We start from the raw sequence: 21,571 nt of genomic DNA on the forward strand, positions 1-21,571 counted from the left end.
TCTGCTGGCAGGACACTCCCTGCTCAGTGCCAACATGAGGCTAACCCCAGAACCCAGTGACAGGAACACTAGGCCCAGTAGTATGGCTAAATCCATTTATTTCCCAAGTAAAAAGCAAAATAAAGAGGAGCTGCATCAGCAGGGTGCCACAACCCATCTCTGCCTCCCGTCCTCTGTCCTCCACTACCAATAAATAAGTTTCCCAGCCCCAAGGATTAGAACCTCCTCCCCACTTGCCAGCTCCAACCTCCACTATGATACAGGGGGTGTCCCTACCCCGGAATATACAAAATGGTACACAGGTACAATATGTACACCAGAGGGGAGCCCCCCCTCAGCAGCCTCTATCCTGCTTGGCGTACAGTTACCCCAATTGTCATAAGGCCTGAGAGAATAGTACCCACTTTCCCTGTCCCAAAGTGCCTCTGAAAAGACGGAAGCCCTCCTAAGTGGGATGCTTTCTGGAACTGCCTGGGGACCCATGGAAATGCTGCCCAGCCGCACTGCCCTAAAGTGCCTCTAAGAAGATGGGAGTTGGTCTGGGGTATGCTGGGCCCTGGGCTCCATCCCCAGCATCACCACACAAAAGGTACCTAGTGCTGGGAGTGTGAATCAATCGGTAGAGTGCCTGCTTAGCACGGCAAAACACCAGGCACAATGGTGAGGCAGGAGAACCACAAGTTCAGTGTGTAGTGAGTTCAGGGTTAGCCTGGGCTACATGAGACACTATCTACAGAAAGTAAGATAAAAGGGACGAGGAGGGAAAGGAGGGTGGAAGGGAATGAGAGATGGCAAGAAAAAGGAGCCCTGTGAAGGCTAGATTGCAGCTATCAGCCTATGCTGCACCTGGCCAGGAAAAGGCTGCCAAATTGTTCTGCTCAGTGTCTTGAGTAAGGACCAATGCCCTCCAAGTAAAGACAGCTTCGTCAAGAAGCCACCAGCTACCCAGAGGCAGTCTGCTCAACTACCAAGTCCGGTGTTCCTTCTCTAACAGGAGTTTAGAAAGTAAAACCGCCTTGGCTAAGAGAGCACAGGGCCTGTCCCTGTTTGTATCCCACATTAATATAAGGAGTCTCATCTTTTGGTTTCTTCAGACAGGGTCTCGGTGTGGCCCAGTGTGGCCTCAAACTTACTAGGTAGATAGGGTGGTTGATTCTCCTGCCTCCATTTCCCAAGTGCTCCAATTCCAAGCATCACCAGTTTCCAAGGTGCTGGGGACAGGACCCAGGGCTGTGTGCATGGCAGTCAAGTACTCTACCAACTGAGCTACTTCCTCAGCCCCTTGAGGGGGGTGGAGTCTGACCTTAGAGGATAAGGGTGACTGAGGAAGGGGGTGGGTTGGGGCAGAACCTCTGGCTGCCAGTCTTTTAGACAACCATGATTTTCACTTCGTCATTCTCATCAGCACGGTAGAAAAAGGGGATGCAAGGGTTGCTGCCCAGGCCTGGACGCTCCTGGGGATTCTGGATCTCACGCAGCAGCTGCATGATCTGCTGTGCAGTGGGGTTCTCAGGGGGAGCGGGTGGCCCAGCCTTTCCTTGTACAGGCTCCACACTGTCAGCCAGGCTCACCTCCCTAAGGTCTTTAGAGAAAGGGGAAGGAGGTGTCAGGGCTCTGCATGCCATGGGAGTCTCCCCCTTTGTGCCTGCCCAAGCCAGGGGCTCTACTCACCACCCTGCTGGTCAGCAGCTCCAAGCTCCTCGGAGCCGGTGGGCACTGGGGTGGGCACATCCACAGGGTTCTGAGAGACTGCCAGGAACTTGCTCTGCCACTCATTACGCTCGCTCACAAGCCTCAACACCAGCTCCTGCAGCTCCAGCAGCTTTACCTGGAGGGACGGGCACTCAAGTTGAGTATCGCGCAGCCCAGCCTAGACGGGGCCTGGACCACAGAAGTGTGGGCTCACCTTCATCTCCTCCTTGTCCTGGGCTAGCCTGCTGATGTACTCCTCCTTCTCCAAGTGCCGGGCCTTCAGCACTGCCCTCTGGTTTTGGTAGAGGGCAATGTACTCTCCTGTGGGGAGGGCAGGCAGGTGGACAAGGCTCAGACACCAAGGCTCCCCCAATCGGCCCCATGTGTAGCCCCGACTGCACTAGGATGGGCTCCGCCTCACCAATGGTGTCTGTCTCTCCAGAAAGCTGGATACAGCAATGTTCAAGTTCCTCTACCCTCTCCTTGAGCTCCACTTTCTCCTGCATGACCTCCAAGAAGCGGCTCTGGAGCCAAAACAGAGGTCTCAGAGACTCAGGAGCCCTGGCTGGCCCCACCCTCCCAGCCCCCAAAGACGCACTCACCTGCAGCTTCTCCATGGCTACATGTAGGGCCTGGTTGCTCTCCTCAGACACAGAGTCACTCACATTCCTGGGGACCTCTGTCTCCTTTTCGAGCTTACTTTGGACTGGGGCTGCGAGCTGAGCCAAGCTCCGGCAACGTGCCTTCTGCTCTCTCAGCTGCACGCGTAACCGGGCCTGCTCCTCCTCAGCACTGGCTATAGCTGTGTTAAAGAACGCTACCTGCACACAAGAAGGAGCTGTGCTTCTTAGGGAGATGTCAGGGTAAAGGGACAGGGAGGTAGAGGGAGCACCTACTCCCAGATGGGAGAGTGTCTGACCAGTGGCTCCCAGGCACAACACGGTAATCCAAAGCAACCAGAGGGCAGGACACCAAGGGACCACAGAGGCAGGGAAGAGAAGGGGCAGGGCAGAGCCCAGCTCACCATGGCCTCTTTACTGTCTAGGTCTTCTGGGATGGTCACACTGGGCCGAGGAGCCTCCTCCTCCTCTTCCTCCTCCTGCTCCACATCTCCTGGGGGAAGACAGGAGGTTGTCTCCTCTAATAATCCCAGCAGGTAGCAGAGTGGGCTAAGGAAGGCAGCTCAGGCCCTACCTCTATACCCAATGTATACCCTGGGGCCAGCCACTGACTAGAGAACGCCCAGCCATTCTCAAAGCGTCTCCAAAGATGTCAGCTCTTCTGCTAAGAGTCAGTAAGGGTCTCCCACACTACAGATATGGTCTTACCTTCCCTAGGGAGAGCCAAGAGGCTCAGCTGGGCCTGGAGCTGCTGGTTCTCTTGGCTGGTGGCTTCCAGGCGTGCCTAAGGGGCCAGGAAAGAGTGAGCGAGTATAGAGGTAGCCAGATCCTCCCACTAGGGCCCAGCCTCAGCAATGGCCTCACCTGGGCCTCTTGCAACTCCCGGCGGGCCATTTCAGCTGCCATCTTGCCCTGCACCTCCTCATGCTGCAGCTGGTCCATGAGCTGTGTCTGCAGCAGCAGCTGCTTGTGCACTGCCTCCTTCTCCGAAGTCAGTTGCTCATAGGCGGCCAAGTGCTGCTGGTAGGCAGCAGCATACTGCTGCAGGTGCGACAGGTACTGGTCTCGCTGCTCCTGCAGACCCTGTGCTTCTTGACTCTTCAGCTCCACCTACAGGAAGACTAGGCCTGAGGGCAGGCAGCGGCTGGCGTCCACATCCTGGCCTGTGCCTTGGCACCCAGCCTCATACCCAGTCTCCTTTCTCACCACTCTAGGCCCCAAGTACGGAAAGGTAGATGGAATCAACACATTGTTCTGCACAAACCACTAGTGCCTAATAGTCACGCACATTTTCTCATTTAACTTCCCACACTTCTACGAGGAAACTCATCTTTTAAGTCTAATGAACAGGTCTGGTGATAGGAAGCATTTGAACGAATGGACATGAAAGCAGCCTGAACCCAGAGCACTGTATAACCCAGAGCACTGTATAACCTCCAACTATAAAGAGTCAGCTCTGGCCTTAGCCCAGATGAAGAGCAGTCCAGGGCTACCCATCTCTAATACAAGAGTCACAGGCTGATTTGCAAGCCTGTCCGCAGGCTGCAGCTGATCTGTGATGGGTCTTGCACTTCCCCAAATCCAGTGACTGGCACCATATGCGGTAGGTAGGCCTTACCGTCTCCTTCAGCTCTCCCAGCCTCTCCTGCAGCTCGCCCAACTTCTTAGCCAGCTCCTTCTTGACATGCTGCTCTGACTGCAGGGCACTGGTAATCTCCATGTTCTCGTTGGTCTGGACAGAAAGCAGCAGTCAACAGGACCCAATGTGGGTGGGGTGCACAGACCTGCATGTGCCCCTCCTCCCACAGAGCAGGGAAGACTGCTGGATCATTCCCACACACCCGGGAGCTCTGGCTTGCAGGGTGCCTTCACCACTCACTACCATTTCCCGTGAGGTGGACAGCACCCCATCCCTTGCAGTGAAGGGGTGAGTGTGTTCCCTGTGAGTAAGGAGGGCCTGCCAGCTTCGCACCAGCCTGACAAAGCCGTTCTGCAGCTCAGCCAACTGCTCCTTCAGCTCCCGGTTCTGTGAGAGCGCTCTGCTGATGGTGGTGCGGTCACTCTGCATGCTCTCCAGGATCTGCTTGCGCTCCTCTGCCTGCTCACTCCAGCGCTCGGCCGCCCGCTCCAGCTCCAGCAGCCGCTCCTCCTGCTCCCGGTTCAGGAGGCTTAGGCTCTCATTGTCCTGCACCTGGGCCTTCAGCTGTCCCATCAGATTCTCCAGTTCCTTCTGCAGCTGCTCAACCTCTCCCTGCAGCCGCTCTTCGACCTCAGAAGGCCCAGCTGGAGGCTTTGGGGGCGGTGGCTCCTCTGAGAAAGGAAGCAGGCACAGTGAGGGGATCCACCCTTGGCTTCTCAGATAGGTTCCATTGTGAGCTCAAGTCAGGCTTCCTGCCAGAAGCCTTGGCTTCTTTTCTGTCAGGGTCTAAGACGAGGTAAGCATTTTAAGCCACTCTAGTACAGTTCTGTGATGCTCAGTCACCTGCGGGGGGGGTGGGGGTGGGGGAGGTGGGGGGGGGTGGGGGGTGGGGGGGGCAGTAGGCATGGCACCCTGCTCTGCACAGAAGGACACATGCTCAGAGGGACAAGACTTGCCACCTCCTGGCAGAGACCCCTGGCCCTCTGCTACAGTGCCCTTGCACCCACCTGCCTCCCCAGGGCAATGGAAACCACTTTCGTGGCCCTTGGCCACTCCTGTTCTCAGGTCACCCTTGCCCTACTCACCCATCTGACTCCTGAGTGCTGCCAAGCTGGTCTCCAGCTCTTGTACCTGACTCTCTTTGTGCTCCTTCTCTTCCTTCAGTGTGTGCACCTGCCCAGAGGCACAGAGAAAGAGCTGGAGCTCTCAGGCATCATCTAGTCCCGGTCCCACCTCTGTAAAACTGAAGCCCCTAACCCCTCAGCTGCACCCTATTGGTGCGCAAGAAGAGCAAGGACACCAGGGGCCAGGCCTCACCTGCTCTGCCATTTGCTGTATCCTCTGCTGCCACATGGCACTCTCTCCTTTCAGGTTCTCTGCATACTGGTCCCTCTCCATCTGGAGCTGTCTCAGCGACTCCATCAGCTGCATCAGTCAACGCACAAGTTACGAAGGGCTGTCACTAGTTCTCACCTGCCCTTGGCCACCTGAGGTCATGCCTTCTCCCCCACACATCCTCACCTGGCCTACGTGGGTCTCCAGCTGAGCCCGCTCCTCCATGGCATGTTGTAACTGCTGGTTACTGTCAGAGGCCTCAGACTGGCTAGAGAACTGTAGAAGGAAAATGAAGGGCTCCACGTCAGTGTTCCCCCCCAAGAGTGTAAGCTGGGATGAATGGACAACTCAGGGTCACTGCAGTATGAGAAAAGTACCAGGAGGCGGTAAACAGCCTCCTGCACACGTCATTTACATGACACAGGATGATGGCTTTTCAGCTGGGCAGGAAGCTCAGGCCTGCAGCCTCAGCACTGGGAAGGCTAAGGTAGGAGGACTACCGTGAGTTCAAGGCTAGCCTGGTTACCCAGTGAGTTACAAGTCACTCTGGGCTACCGATAAGACTGTCTCAACATCAACAAACAAACAAGATGGTTTTTCAACCAGGACATGTCAAAAAATAAAAATTTAACAGCTAATACCACCACTACTAAGACTATGACTCCATAGTTGTGATCCAGGCTCCACTGTCCAACATTTGACCAGGAGGAGGCTTCACGCTGTCCAGTGCTCGGCTACAGGCCGCCTCCAAGGATGCTGAGACTGTGTGCCTGGCCCTTGGGGTGCGGGCTGCGCCTCTCACCTGCTGCAGCAGCAGCTCTGACATTTCCAGCTTTTTCTGCAGCTCCTCCACCCCCAGCTGTGCAGCTGCTTTCTCTGCCACTAAGACTCGAAGTTTCTCTTCCAGTTCTGAGTTCTGCTGCCTCAGGTCCTCATTATTTTTGCTATGGCCGGAGGCAGTGCAGAAAGGAAGGAACCAAGAACAGAAAGGACCACGTTTTAGAGTAATGCATGAGCCCTGCCACAAAGCCCCAGACACAGCATCAAGTCACAAGTGACAGGCCACGGAAAGAGTGGGTTACCCAGGGCCACACCAGGAGTCAGGGGCACGGCTGGGACTAGAACCCAGCTCTACACAAGCCCAGACCTGTCTCCTCCGACCCTCCGCTCCCCGCACTAAGGCTGCAGAGAGCCCAGCTTCCTTCCCGTCTTACTTGTTCTTGTACAACTCCAGCTTGAGGGCATCTCGCTCTTTGGTTAGGTCCTTGTTGTACTGCAGATAAAGAAGCCGAGTCTGGACCTGGCAGGCTGAAGAGACAGCTGGCACAATACCAACAGCCCCAGTGACACTCCACAGTGACCTTTCCGTTCCTCAATCACTCTTGACATTTTCCCATGGCATTTCCAAGCCTGTGGTCTCCTTTGTGTTTCTGTGTGCTTGGTTGGTTGGTTGGTTTTTCAAGACAGGGTTTCTCTGTGTAGCCCTGGCTGTCCTGGAACTCATTCTGTAGACCAGGCTGGCTTTGAACTCAGGTATCTGCCTGCATCTGCCTCCAGAGTGCTGGGATTAAAGGCGTGAGCTATCACTGTCCAGTGTTGTTTTGTTTTTATGGTGGGGTCACACTGTGTTTTCCTAGCTGGCTTCAAACTCCTGTGCTTAGATGATCTTCCTGACTCAGCCTCCCCAACAACCGGGACCAAAGGCCCACACCACTAGTCACAGCCTTCAGGGTTGTTTGTTTTTACAATCTTTTAAATTTTTCTTTATGTGTGCTGGTGGTTTGCCTATGTATATGTCTATGCGCCACAGGCATCAATTACAGACAGCTGTGAGCTGCCGTATGGGTGTTGGGAATCAACCCTTGACCTTCTGCAAGTGCAGTCTGTGCTCTTAACTGCTAAGCCATCTCTCCAGCTCTGTTTTTGTTTTTAATTAATAATAATTTTTTTTTTCAAGGCTGGGGATCAAACTCAAGTCCTTGTACAGGCCAATCACTCTACCACTGACCCAACTCTCTTTTATTTTTCCTCCTGAAGCAGGGTCTAAACAACCAGGCAAGCCTAGAATCTACACTATAGCCCAAGATGGCCTTGAATCCTCCTGCCTCAGCCTCCCAGTGCTGGGATTGCAGGTATATGTTGCCTTGCCCAGCATTCACTTTGGTTTTATTGGACAGAGTCTCATGTAGATGGGGCTGGTCTTTTTCTTTCAAGTGCTAGAATTATAGGCATGTGCCATTCCATCTGGCTCATTCCTTTTTTAAAAAAATTATTATAAATAATTATTATAATATTTTATAATTATTTTATAATTATTTATAATAATTATTTGTATTTTATAATTATTATAAATAATTATTATAAATAATTTTTTTTGAGACAGGGTCTCTCTGTTATATAGCCCTGGTTGTCCTGGAACTCACTGTGTAGATCAGGTTAGCCTCAACTTGCAAACATCACCTGCCTCTGCCTCTGGAGGGCTGGGATTAAAGATGTGTGCACCACCATTTCTCCCTAGTAACTCCTTTTTTGGTGGTGGTGGGGGGTTCAAGACAGGGTTTCTCTGTGTAGCCCTGTAGCCCTGGCTGTCCTAGAACTCTTTCTGTAGACCAGGCTGGCTTCAGATATCCACCTGTTCCTGCCTACCAAGTGCTGGGATTAACAGCCACCTCCCAGCTAACTCCTTTTTTTTTTTTTTTTTTTTTTTTTTAAATAAGAACTCCTGAACCAGGCAGTGGTGGAACAACTCTTTAATCCCAGAACTTGGGAGGCAGAGACAGGCGGATCTCTGAGTTTCAGGCCATCCAGAGTTACAACGAGACTCTGTCTCAAAAACAAAACAGTTAACAACAAAAAAAGAAAAACTCAGTAAAGGGGGCAGATGTTGTTCTTCCAGGAGCCCCGGTTTGGTTCCTAGCACCAACATGGTTTTGGATCCAGTTCCAGAGGATCCAAGTACCTTCTGCCCTCTGCAGATACCAGCTATGCATGTATATAGTACATACACATAAAGGCAAGCAACACACACACACACACACACACACACACACACACACACACACCACACCACACACACACACTAAAAGTAAATAAAACTTAAAAATATAAATAAAAAAGCTCCTCTACCAGGTGGTGGTGGTGTGCACCTTTAATCCCAGCACTCAGGAGGCAAAGGCAGGCAGATCTCTGTGTGTTCGAGGCCAGCCTGGGCTACAGAGAGAGTTCTAGGACCACACAAAGAAACCCCTGTCTTGAAAAGCCAAACAAACAAACAAACAAACAAAAAACCCCAAACAAACAAACAAACAAAAACGGGGCTGGAGAGATGGTTCAGCAGTTAAGATGACTGGCTGCTCTTCTAGAGGTCCTGAGTTCAATTCTCAGCATCTCAGACAGGTTTTCTATATATTGTACACACACACATTCCCCTCTCCACAATGGTACTGTGCTAAGCTCTTCTGTACTTTCACAGCCCAGGTTCCATATCTTCTCTCAGCACTTGGCCAAGGCCACAGCCAGTTGAGGTCACAGCAGACACCTGCCTCTACGTTCTGCATTTAGAGCTCACTTGCAGAGCCCCCAGTTAGCCAGCTATGGACTATGCTTCTTCCAATCCCACAACAAAAGCAGCAACAAAGAGCCCATGCTGAGTTGTCAGCAGCAAGACCCTGGACCGTGCAGAAAAGCCCTTTAAGCTCACTGTCAACCAGGATACTGCTGATGGCCAGAGAGGCGACTTGTCTTACCCTGTCTGCCTGTTTCTGTTGCGTTGACACAGTAGACAGTGTCCGCTCCAACTCTCCCACACGCTGTCGGGAAGACTGCAGGCGGCTGGCAAGATCCTCAGACTCTCCTGAAAGGAGAGCAGTCTAGATGGAGCCCCAGGGACCCTCCCTCAGGCCTGCCAAGGCATCAGTACAAGGCTGAAGGGTGCCCTGATCCTACCTGCTTTCTGCCTGGCTGCTTGCTGAGTGTGAGCCAGGGCTGTCTGTAATTCTGCCTTCTCAGACACCAGGATGCCTATGGTCTGAATGTGAACCTTTGGGAGAAAAGCCCAAAAATGCTGAGAGAAAGGAGAGACATGTTCTCTGGGGGACATAGGGCCAACACACAGGCCACTCACCTGCAATTGTTCCCTGAGAGCTCCCTGCTCCTTTGCCAACTTCTGCTGATAATCTCTCTTCTCCTGTGGGCATGGGAAGTGCAGTTCTTAGTAGGGGAGCAGATGGACGAGCAGATTCCCAGCAATGGACGAGCCCCCAGAAAGCCACCAGTGGCCCAGGACAGGTCCACCACGAGGCCAGGTTATCCAGGATCCTATGGAGGACACCCTGTGGGGTGAGTCTTCTCCAGGATAGAATCCAGCAAGACCAAAGCCTGCAACTCTGAGGTCTCCCCCAACCCCATCAGCCACGAAAAGAGCAAACACAGAAACCACAGTACTTTTTCCAGTTGATCCAGAGTATCTTGGTTCTGTTGTTTCTGTGGGAAGAGCCAAAGGAAGGTGACTGGGGCTGGCTCCTTTTATGCCACCCAGACCAAGACAGAGCAGGGAAATGGATTTGAAAAAGGTGCTCAGACCAGCATGGGCACATGAACCAACAAACTCCTAAAGTTCCCCAGGAGCTACAGTCTGTGTCTTGGCTGCCTCTTGCTCACAACCATGCAACAGAGGTCTGAATCTGGGTCCAGGTTAAAGGACAGCAACTCCAGAAACAAGCTTGAGAAAGAAGACTACCCTCTGCCAGCTTTGGACTCAGAAGAGTGCTGAGTGAAGGACTGACTGTATCCTGCACAGCCAGAGGAGGAATGGGAGAGCACTTGGTTCTGAGTTCAGTAAGTCTTTCAACTCCTGCTACTTAAGAGTGGATAGACATCTCTGACCCTCTCCAACGCTGCCTCAACAGGAAACTCAAACCCAGGGTGTGGTGTGGCCCAAATCAAAGAGCAAATTAGGACCTAAGCCAGGGCAGGCCATGGGGCTCCTGACAACCAACTAGGTTTTCTTCTCGTCCACTGGAGGCACCAAGCTCAGGACAAGTGGGGTGGGACTCAAGCTGGGAGTCTGGAGCACAGCAACGAGGTGGGGAGCAGCGAGGAGCACCATGCTGCACGCTCTATGCTCTGGCTGCCTCCAGCTGAGACTGACGCCCCCAGGGTTCCCATGACCCCATGGTCCCAGGGGCTCCCAGTCTCTCTCTTCAGAGCCCCAAGGGGAACCTGAAGCCCAGGATGGGCAGCAAGAATCGGGGACCCCACTGGACTCTTACCAATTCCTCTATCGTGCTACTGAGTTGTTTGTTTGTTACATAGCTGGAGTCCAGGGCTACTGCTAGCTCTTGGTACCGGCTCTGAGGCGCATGCAGAGAGGAGGAGTTGGAGGAGGGATGGGGGGAAAGGTAGAGAGAGCATCATTAGGGTTAGGGGTGGCGGGCTGTCTCAGCTGGCAGCGGGCACTCAGGTCCCACTGTACAAGGAGCTAGGTGGTTGGCTTAAAGGGTCGCTGAACCATGTTCATAGCCACTCACCTCCAGTTCCTTCATGTTGGAAGAGGTGAGGCCCTCCCCGTTGATGTAGGAGGTAGACTAGGAGAGACAATATCTCACATGGAGATGCTCTGCCACCTTCAGTGTCTAATCCCTTCAGCCTCCTTCCTTCCCCCTCAACTGGCAGAATCTGCTTTCCTGCCTCCCTCAGACCTCTCCTCTCACACTATCTTGTGCTACTCATCATGGTTCTTATCCCACCATGGCTCAGGCCCGCCCTCCACAGCTGCCATCTGCACTTTCTACACCGGGATAAAACCACGGCACCCGTCAGGGTCCAAATCTGTCTTCTCTGAGTCTGACAGGATCCTCTCATGAGTCAGTCTCCTGAGAACCCCTGCCTCAGCTTCTGCCATGCTTCCCTTTCCCTCTACCTTCTTTCTGGACCCCAGTCCTGCGGTACCTCAGACACAAGACCATTGAGCTGTTGAGAAAGTTGTCGCAGACTCTCAGTTGACGAGAAAGTCCTAAGGAAGGAGACATAGGGTCAGGGGTGCAGGTGGTTTGAAGGGAGCCCGGCTCGTGGGCAGAGACCTGCCCTGACTCCCTCAGTAGGGAACGCTTACTTGGTCTCCTCCATGAGGTCAGAGCAATTGCCAGCGTCATGGCTCTGTAAGGGTAGAAACAAACCAGGTCACTATCCAGCTTCTGCTCGTCACCGCACAGGGACAGGGTGGGCAAGCTCATCAACACCCATCTCCCCAAGCCTCCCCAGCTTGGCCTCCCCACGCCAGGCTCCAGGAGCAGCACCTGGACCAAGCTACCTGAAGAGAGAGGAGAGTTCAGAGACGGTAAAGTCCTCTGGCAAGCAGACAGGAGCGCAGCAGGCGAAAGGGAAAAAGCACAAACCTGAGGTGACGCCATGCTAGTGAGGTCAGCGTCGGGGGAAGGGACAACACCAAGAAACATAGTGTCATCAGCAGCAGCTGGCGGGGCAGGAGCGGCTCGGTCTGTGGGCGCCTGTCACAGAACGGGGTGGGGGGGTTAGAAGACCATGAGGCGCCTCACTGCCATGGACGTGAGTTGAGGGACAAGCAGGGCAGCACAGCAGCAGTCACGGGACAGACGCACATGCTGGGAGCTACCGGGGTACAGACACAGCCTGCCCAGGCCCAGGGCCACTGAGCACTTCGAAGGACTAACGCTCAAAGCAGGGGCTGCAGGGGCTCCCTCCTGAACACCCGAGGACCTTGTTCCTCTGGAGCTCCGACCTGTGGCAGCCACAGCAGGTAGAAGGAAGTGCCCAAGTCCAGGAGCCAGAGAGCGGCCTGCGCTGACTGTGACCCTGACTACCGCCCTGCTCCTGGATGGACTAGTCGTCAGGGCCAACATAACCACTCGGCCCTTCCTCTTGCCTTCCTGCCTTCCCTCCTCCCAGACCCACGCACTGGCTGTGTTTGTTGATTCAGAAACAACCCGATAAAGCAGAGAGCAATGGCTGCCCTCTGACTTGCAGCATCCTGGAGATCACATGACCTTCCAGGGACCAGTCCTAGGATTCAGGATGTGGTGTTCGTGGAGATCTCCTCACTTGCCCAGCGGGAACTCCTTGCTTGACCACACCTCAGTGTACCCTGCCACTCCTCAGGCTCAGGCCTCACTCTTACTTCTTATTTTGTTTTGTTTTGGAGACTGGCTCTCACTATGCAGTCCTGGCTGCCCTGGAACTCACTCTGGAGACCAGGCTGGCCTTGAACTCACAGAGATCCATCTGCCTCTACCTACAGAGTGCTGGGATTAAAGGTGTGAGCCACCACCACCCAGCCAGAGACATATTCTAAGAGTGAGGCCTGAACCACTGGGCATGATGGCGCACACATTTAATCTCAGCACTCTGGAGACAGGCAGGTGGATCTCTGTGAGGCCAGCTTGGTCTATAGCGTGAGTTCCAGAAGAGCCAAGGCTATACAGAGAACCCCTGTAGCTGAAGTTTACTGGTGGGTGAGAGATTTTTCCTGACTGTGGGCCAGGCAGGACCAGGAAAACTTCAGCTACAAACACCGTCTTGAAAAGCAAGACAAAAACAAAATGTCTTTGGTTTAGAGTTCTTCTAATGTCCAACAGGCCAGATGGGCAGAGAATGGGAAGAAAAAGGAAGAGGACCAGGGAGCCCAGGCCTGTCCAGCAAGGCTCGTCGGGGAGGAAGTGGCCATGCCTTTCTCCAAAGAAAAGGCTGCCTGCTTTCTGAGCCTTCAGTCTCAGCCTCTTGAATGATGACCAGATTCCCTCCACTGAGCAAGTGAGAAACCTCGGAGAATAAGAGAAAGCCTCACTCTTTGCAGGTTTACTGTGGCCATGTCCCTGGAATCCCATGTGACTGTAAGCTTGGAATCACCCATACATGTTGCCTTGGCAGCTCTACAGTTGAATCTAATTGGTAAGAACAGGGACACAGTCAGGGAAGTGTGGCACTCACAATGACAGACCCTCCTAGGCTCTGGGTCCCTTGTGGCATCTTAGGAACATACATCTCTAAGATTGGAAACATCCAGACAGGCAAAAAATAAAGTATTTCCTGAGCTCCTTTTGATTTTCTCTCTGGCTATAAAGCCCAGGCTGCCCTCAGACTGGGGACCCCCTCTTTGTCTCAGCTTCCAAAGAACAGGGATTGCAGACATAGGATACCACACACGGCTGCTGTACTTTCAAATACTCTATGAGCAACAAAATAGCTCCTTAACTTTAAGTCTTACAGCTAAGCATGGAGTTTTAAAAAAAGTTTTCAGCCAGACGGTGGTGGCACATGCCTTAGTCTCAGCACTCCGGAGGCAGAGCCAGGCAGATCTCTGTGAGTTCGAGGCCAGCCTGGTCTACAGAGCGAGATCCAGGACAGGCACCAAAATGACACAGAGAAACCCTGTCTCAAAAAACAAACAAACAAACAAACAAACAAAAAAGTTTTCACTCTCCTTAAAACACCCCATCCCGTCAGAAACTACCTTCCTATTTCCCTAACTTCCTGTTTCATCTCTACTCAGGAGATGCCACTCTTCTTCATTCCTGGAGTAGAAAATCAGTTACTGAGTCAAGAAAGCTTTAGGAACACAAGGAAAGCCTCTGTTCCCACAACAGCGGGGGCTGGGTGCTCAGGTTAGTATTTTTCCAACAAGGAAACTGAGGCCCAGCTCCGCTTAGCAGAGCAAATGCCAAATACGTGACTGCAAGTTTCCTCCATGTCCCCCCCCAGCCCCGCCGACAGTGTGCCGCCTCTGACCTGAGAAACGAGGCACAGCACTGGGCACAACACAGCACAGGGCAGGAGCAGCTCTGGTGGCTGGGAGAGGACAGCTCCAGCCTGAGCCCCACTCCCTTCCACACGTGGCTCTAACAGGATGTGGCCTTGGCTCAGGCCCCTCCTTCAGTTGGACAGAGCCTGTTCCTTTGCTTTGGCACATGTTAACTGGGAAAGAAGTCCTAAAGTCATGTCCAGGCGGCCATCTCCAAGCCCTGTGAACACAGGTCCTGTACCACCTGGCCTCCCTCTGTCTCTGAAAGGTGCCTGCCTGCGAGCTCACTACTCCTCTGCTCCTCGGCTCTCCATGTGGATGAACAGGAACCATCTTTTCTCATGAGAGTAGTGCAAGTGCCCCCTTCTCCAGCCTCAAGTCCACTAGGAACCAACTTGTCTGTTGCTTATCTCAGCACACTGGAGGTCACACGGCATCCTGTCCTGCTCATCTAGTTTGGTATCTTTGTGAGACCTCAGACTGTCTTGGAATTTATGATCCACGTGTCTCAGTCTCCCGAGTGCTGGGCTCACAGGCATGTACCACCACACCTGGATGTTCATCTATTTCTGCCACTGTTTAGCACTGTCCTATCAAAGACCCACTGGTTTTTCAAAAACACAGAGGGTAGTCTCCTGGTCATTCATTCGTTGGTTAACTTTACCTCTTTGACAGTTAGTTTCTGTCTTTCTTTTTTTCCCCCAAGACAGGGTTTCCCTGTGTAGCCCTGGCTGTCCTGGAACTCACTCTGTAGACCAGGCTGACCTCGAACTCAGAGATCCAACTGCCTCTGGGATTAAAGGTGTGCACCACCACTGCCCAGCTAGTTTCTTAGAAAAAAGTCTTAATCCCGGAAACTATAATGCAAATTCACTTTCTCATAACCTTATGTTCCTAAGTTTCAAGCCAAAATGAATTCATAAAAAAGAATCACATACTTCCATGGTCTAGTCTTGTCCAGAGGGCAAGACCTAAAGGTGTTTTGTGTTTCCATCTGTCCCAGTCTAATGGCACCGTGCTGGGCATTCAGAAGCCCACACCTTACACTTCATCTGAAAGTTGTTTCCCCAATTAGCTCTAATTTTCAAGGTGAGTCTCAACTTCTCCAAGATGAGAAATGATATGGGGAAAGAAAAAAAAAAATCCCAATCAAGCAAGCAGTTGAAGAAGCAGACAAAGGAGCCGAGAGTTAAGAGGGCAACATAAATAAGCCAGTGGCAGAGGCTCTCCCAAAGCAGGGAAGCCTCTAGGGCATGCATGGCTGGGAGAGCAAGCCAGAGGGGGTCTCGACACTGCCTCACCTTCCTCTTGTCTAATGGGGGGAGTGACACCCCATTGCAACGGTTAAGGTCGGACACCAACACCTTCAGAATGTCCTGAATCTACAGCAGGCGGGAAGGAAAAACAAGGGCGGGAGAGAGGCAGGAAGGTCAGGGCAGGAAGAAGAGAAACGGTCAGGGAAAGGGAACACCCAAGGAGCAGAGAGCAGCACCCAGGCCTGCAGCAGCCTTCCAAACAGCCGCCTGCTGCCCCTCGGAGGCAGCCCTCACAGTAAATAAGAGGCCCCAAGGGATGCAGTCAATCCTCTTGACCAATGCAGCAACTCAACACTGAGACCCTTTCCACCGACCTAGGATTGCAGGGAGCAATTTGAAAGGGCCAGAGCCTATGTCCACCTTCAAAACCAGACTCTCTAGTAAGACTTCACTCTTACACTGCTACAGTCCAGCTAAAAAGCAAGTCTGTAAGACACTAAGCCAATCCACCATCATCTTATCAGAGAAACTCTGTGTGCGTGCGTGCGTGCGTGCGTGCGTGCGTGCGTGCGTGCGTGCGTGTGTGTGTGTGTGTGTGTGTGAGAGAGAGAGAGAGAGAGAGAGAGAGAGAGAGAGACTTTCCTGAGGTAACCCAGCAAGCTCATGACAAAGATGGACTTAAAATGTCCTTTTAGGAAAGCTTGAGAACAAATCATGGTGCCTCTGGCCTGGTTTCTACCCACAAACCAAGAAAATCAAGCAGCACCTAATGTTGAATCACTGTTAACTCACAGCAAGCCCTCTATGAGGGGACTAACATAAAAACAACTGCAATAAACTTCATTTACACTTTATAAATACATGTTAAACAAATTACCACTATTTTATAGATATGTAAAAAGAGGCTCAAAAAGTTTAAACAACTTGCTCTAAGTCTTATCATATTTCCAGCAGATGAAGAGATAGGCTTCAGACCCGGATTTTCTTTTCTTTTTCTGTGCAGAGATCAAACCCAGGGTCTCTTGCCAGGCAAGACCTAACTCATTAACCACTGAACCAGGCTCCCAACCCTCAAAGGCAGAGTTTGTAACCAGCACTGACATTTCCACCTGAACCACAGCCCTCTCCACCCCACCATCCCCAGGACTCTGCTGCCCAAACTCACATCCTCTGGTGACTGACAATCATTGGTGGTGGCTTTCTCAGGGCTACTGCCATTTTTAATCTTTTTCTTCTTCTTTGCTCCTGCAGGAACACCAGCGCTGTTCTTCTGCTGATACTCTCTCAACTGTGGAAAGAACAGGGACACTCATGAAAGCCATCTGTTCCGTACTCACGGCCTCCACTCCAGCATTCCAGTTTATCGAGGGGTTTTTGCTTGGTAGTTCTGTACACATTACTTGTTTGAGACAGGGTCTCACATATCCCAGGCTGAGCTCCAACTCACTATGTAGATTTAGATGACTATGAACTTCTGATCTTCCTGCCTGAACCTCTAAAAGCTCTAGGATTACAAGTATGTGCCACCATACCTCATTTATACAAGCTGGAGATCAAACCGAGGGCTTTGTGCAAGCAAGGCAAGTATTCTACCAGCTGTGCTTCATGCCCAGGTCCCTGCCATGCAAATTTTATAAAAATACCCTTATGTACATAAGTCTCACGGAATGGTACCACAATTCTACAAGATATCGTAATGACCTTTGAATGGCCGAAGAAACAGCATGGCTAAAAAGGCAGTAACTGGGCTGGGAATGTAGCTCAGTGGAAAATACTTGCCTAGCATTCAAGAGGCCCTGAGTTCCATCCCAGCAACACATACACATGCGCATACACACATACACACAGAGGCAAACATCAAGTTTAAACTCCATCTTCTGATTCCCAGCTCTGGGGTTTGCAGTTCCCAAGGGGAAAATCTAGAGGTAGAGACCTGAGAGTAAACATCTGGTAACAGGAACCAGCTGGGTGTGGTGTCCCCTACCTGTAATCCCAACTCTTGGGAGAGGCAAGAGGAATGAGTTTGAAGCCAACCTCGGCTATACAGCAATACCCAGTCTCAGAGTAAGAAAACAAGCAAACAAATGAACCAGCAGACAATTATATACTGGACCTTAAAAACCCTCTTTAAAAAAAAAATATCTTGCTGGGCATGGTGGTACACACACACCCACACCTTTTTTTTTTTTTTTTTTTTTTTTTTAAGCTGAGGATCGAACCCAGGGCCTTGTGCTTGCTAGGCAAGTGCTCTACCACTGAGCTAAATCCTCAACCATTTTTTTTTTTTGGGGGGGAGGTGTACATACCCTTAATTCTAGCACTCAAAACAGAAGCAGATGGATCTCTGTGATGAGCTGAGCTAGCCTGGTCTACATAGCATGTTCCTGGCCAGCTAGGGATACAAAGCAAGACTCTGTCTTTATTCTTATTTATTTTTTAAATTTATTTTATGTGCATGAATGTTTTGCCCACATGTACATATGTGCACTACATGTGTACCTGGTGCACACAGAGGTCAGAAGAGGGTGTCAGAACCCTTGGAACTGGAGTCACAGATGATATTAGTCATCATGGGTGCTGGGAATAAAATCCAAAAATTCTGTCTTTAAAATCTTTAAAATATTTATGCGTGCATGCGTGCGTGCGTCTTGCACGTGTATGTCTGTATACTGTAAGAGGGTGCACAGGTGTGTCATGGTACATACAAGAATGTCAGAGGAAGCCTCTTCCACTTGAGACAGGTCCCTTGTCACCACACACAGCAGACTAGATGGCCTTTCAGTTTCTAGGAATTCTGTCTCTACCTTCCACCCAGCCAGAGAGCACCCGGGCTTAGAGATTCATGCTGCCGTGTCTGGTTTGACACGGGTTCTAGGGAATTCAACGTAGGCCCTTCTGTCTGTGTGGCAAGCACTTTACCCAATGAGCCGTCTCAAAGTACCGCCAATACAACCTCAAGTCAATGGTTTTGTGTGTGTGTGTGTGTGTGTGTGTGTGTGTGTGGTAGTGCTGGGGATTGAACCTGAAGCACACGAGGCCAGTGTTCTACTACTGAGCCATATACAGCTTCCATTAAAAAAAAAAAAAAAAAGTGTTGGGCATGGTAGCCCACACCTTTCATCCCAGCACTCGGTAGGCAGAGACGGGGGACCTCTGTGAATTTGAGGTCAGCCTGGTCTACATAGTGAGTTCCAGTATAGCCAGGACTACATAAACCCTTCTCAAAACAAAACAAAAAAAAAATTAATTTAGTTTAAAAATATTTTTATTTTGACTTTTTTCCCCTACATGTATGTCTGTATATCATATACATATAATAACCTAGATGGCCAGAAGAGGGTGTCATACAGACACCTCTGGAACTACAGATGGTTGTTAGCTGCCATGTGGATGGTAGGAGCTAAACCCAGGTTCTCTGCAAGAGCAACAAGTGCTTTAGCTGCTAGGCCACCCTGCCAGCACCAATCCCCCCACCTTTTTTTTTTTTTTTTTTTTTGTAAAGATAGAGTAGTACATATACCATGCTGGCCTCAAAACTACATATAAAGGCAAAAATAACCTTGAAGTCCTGATCCTTCTGCCTCTCCCCCAGTCTTGGGATCCAGCATGCATTGCTCTGCCCAGTTAATGCCATGTTGGGATCCAACCCAAAGCCTCATACATGTTAGGCAAGCACTCTTGCCAACTAAGCTGAGTATTGAACGGGTCCTTATATACACTAAACAAACATCCTAACAACTACATGCCCAACCCCACTGGGGCCCTTTACCAACACATATTAAAGGTACACAGCAGTATTTCCTAAACTTTCACATCATAACATAAGGAAAGAAGTCATGAAGGCAACCCTAGTGAACTTGAGAACAGGAATAAGTAAGCATCATTTCAAAGAGAAGTGTGGTGATATTGTGTTCCCCAAAATATTGTGCACCCTAATAAACTTATCTGGGGTCAGAGAACAGAACAGCCATAATATTAAGCATAGAGGTAGCACATGCCTTTAATCCTAGCATTCCATCTGGATCTCTGTGAGTTCAAAGCCACAACTGGAAACAGCCAGGCATGGTGACTCACGCCTTTAATCCCAGGAAGTGATGGAGGAAAGCAGAAAGGTATATAAGGCATGAAGACCAGGAACTAGAGCTGGTTAAGCTTTTAGGCTTTTGAGCAGCAGTTCAGCCGAGATCTATTTGGGTGAGGACTCAGAAGCTTCCAGTCTGGGGAAACAGGATCAGCTGAGGAATTGGCGAGGTAAGGAAGCTGTGTCTTTTCAGCATTCACCCCAATACCTGGCTCTGGGTTTGTTGTTGTTGTTATTATTATTATTATTATTATTATTTTAAATATTTATTTATTTATTATGTATACAGCATGTATGACTGCAGGCCAGAAGAGGGCACCAGATCTCATTACAGATGGTTGTGAGCCACCATGTGGTTGCTGGGAATTGAACTCAGGACCTCTGGAAGAGCAGTCAGTGCTCTTAACCTCTGAGCCATCTCTCCAGCCCTGGGTTTGTTATTATTAATAAGACCTTTTTAAGATTCATGCTACATCTGGCACCCAACATTCGTGGTATGAATTCACCAAAAAGCTACTTGCCTGTGGCGTTGCGGGCCCCAGCCCAAACATGAGCTACACTCGGCTGGTTGTGGTGGCACACTGGTTGGATTCACTGAAGGAAGGCAGAGGCAGGAGGATCTGTTGAGGCCGGCCTAGGAGGCTTGCTAAGGAGAAGCTGTGGCCGGGGCCAAGCCACAAATATAGCACAAATCTTAGAAGGTCTTATTAATAAAAACAAACCCGGGGCCAGGTATTGGGGTGAACCCTGGAAGATCAGAGAGATAGAACAAGCCACAGCCACCTCACCTTGCCAACTCCTCAGCTGATCCTGTTTCCTCAGACTGGAAGCCTCCATGTCCTCATCCAGAATGAATCTCAGCTGAACTGCTGCTCAAAAGCCTAAAAAGCTTAACCAGCTCTAGTTCCTGGTTTTTACGCCTTATATACCTTTCCGCTTTCCATCACTTCCTGGGATTAAAGGCGTGAGTCACCATGCCTGGCTGTTTCCAGTTGTGGCTTTGAACTCACAGAGATCCAGATGGATCTCTGCCTCTGGAATGCTAGGATTAAAGGCATGTGCTACCTCTATGCTTAATATTATGGCTGTTCTGTTCTCTGACCCCAGATAAGTTTATTAGGGTGCACAATATTTTGGGGAACACAATATCAACGCAGAGAAGTTTTTACATTCTTACAAATCTATGAAAACGCCATGCCTGACTTTTATGTTCATGTCTCAAAAGAATCATGCAAAAGTGATGCTTCAGAGAGACGCCTCATGTTTATCCTGTGGTTCTCATCACCCCAGTTTGAGAAGATTATTTGGCTGAATTTTAAGCTGTCCAGTTTCCCAAGAAAATGATCCACACTATACACTCCAGAGATATTTGTCTCTCTAGCGAGTAGAAAACTGAAAAACCCCAACCCAATCAACCCAAACCCGATCATCCATGTCAGCAAGGAGCACTGACAGTGTTTTGTGCTCACATTAATAGCTAAGTTAAGAGAGTGAGTGAGGTGCCTGAATCGTCTCCGTACTAGAGCTCCCTTCCAGGTGGATATAGGTGCTCCACCAGAGAAACAGAAAACGGGGTGACAACATTAGGTGAGCAGGTGGGACGGTCCAAGACGGGACTCCGAATAGTAATGACAGTTTCGGGGGGGACCGTGACGTAATTACATTCCACTCCACACTACCAACGCCCGAGTCGCCGCTCGGCGGCGGGGTATGAGAGTACAGGGCCAGGAGCGAGGTCCTTGGAGACAGGAGCCCGGGGAGGTCTGGTATGGGGCGTTCGGAGTTGAGGGCCGAGAGTCCCTAAGTCCCTGGCCAAAGTCACCCAGGGGCGACCCGGAGGGCGGGGGGGCTGGGCTGGTGAGGGGGCGGGGCTGGTGAGAAGACTTTACTAGGGGAGCCCAGGGCGCGGAGGGGCTCTTCCCGTGTGCCTCGGGACAGGCTCGGACTCGGGTCATGGTCCGGCCGTCGGAGGAGCTCGGGCGGGGTCAAGGGGCCGCGACCCGGAGCGCTTTACCTTTTTCTTGGCCGCAGCCAATTTGCTCTGCCTGGTTTCTTCCGACATCCCGGGGTGGGGAGGGGGGAAGCGGGGGGGCCACATCACCACAATCCCGGCAGCCACCGCGGAACTGCTTCCGGCAGCTACGGCGCCTCGGTAAGTGGCAGAGAAGGCGGTGC

At 51.2% G+C, this 21,571-nt stretch overlaps 1 protein-coding gene across 9 annotated transcripts; it reads right to left on the reverse strand.

The window, feature by feature from the left end:
* Positions 1–81: 81 nt before the first annotated feature.
* On the reverse strand, positions 82–21,557 carry LOC102928935 (golgin subfamily A member 2). Of its 9 annotated transcripts, XM_006983466.4 has the most exons (27): positions 21,411–21,557; positions 16,481–16,603; positions 15,361–15,441; positions 11,682–11,792; positions 11,399–11,442; positions 11,236–11,299; positions 10,815–10,871; positions 10,557–10,637; positions 9,730–9,768; positions 9,410–9,472; positions 9,232–9,325; positions 9,033–9,139; positions 6,501–6,559; positions 6,089–6,230; positions 5,473–5,562; positions 5,269–5,376; positions 5,037–5,124; positions 4,285–4,622; positions 3,931–4,044; positions 3,177–3,422; positions 3,021–3,096; positions 2,717–2,805; positions 2,295–2,513; positions 2,114–2,216; positions 1,907–2,013; positions 1,672–1,828; positions 82–1,582 (listed from the first exon to the last, which is right to left on the reverse strand). In XM_006983466.4, the coding sequence occupies exons 1-27, from the start codon at positions 21,492–21,494 to the stop codon at positions 1,368–1,370; spliced, it is 3,099 nt and encodes a 1,032-aa protein (XP_006983528.3). In that variant the 5' UTR covers positions 21,495–21,557; the 3' UTR covers positions 82–1,367. The 9 variants fall into 9 exon arrangements, with proteins under 9 accessions (XP_006983528.3, XP_015857491.2, XP_006983530.3 ...); XM_016002005.3 differs by lacking the exon at positions 15,361–15,441; XM_006983468.4 differs by lacking the exon at positions 11,682–11,792.
* Between the last annotated feature and the right edge of the window lie 14 nt (positions 21,558–21,571).

This window comes from Peromyscus maniculatus, chromosome 4 (assembly GCF_049852395.1).
Source record: "Peromyscus maniculatus bairdii isolate BWxNUB_F1_BW_parent chromosome 4, HU_Pman_BW_mat_3.1, whole genome shotgun sequence".
In the NCBI taxonomy this organism is placed as follows: Eukaryota; Metazoa; Chordata; class Mammalia; order Rodentia; family Cricetidae; genus Peromyscus; species Peromyscus maniculatus.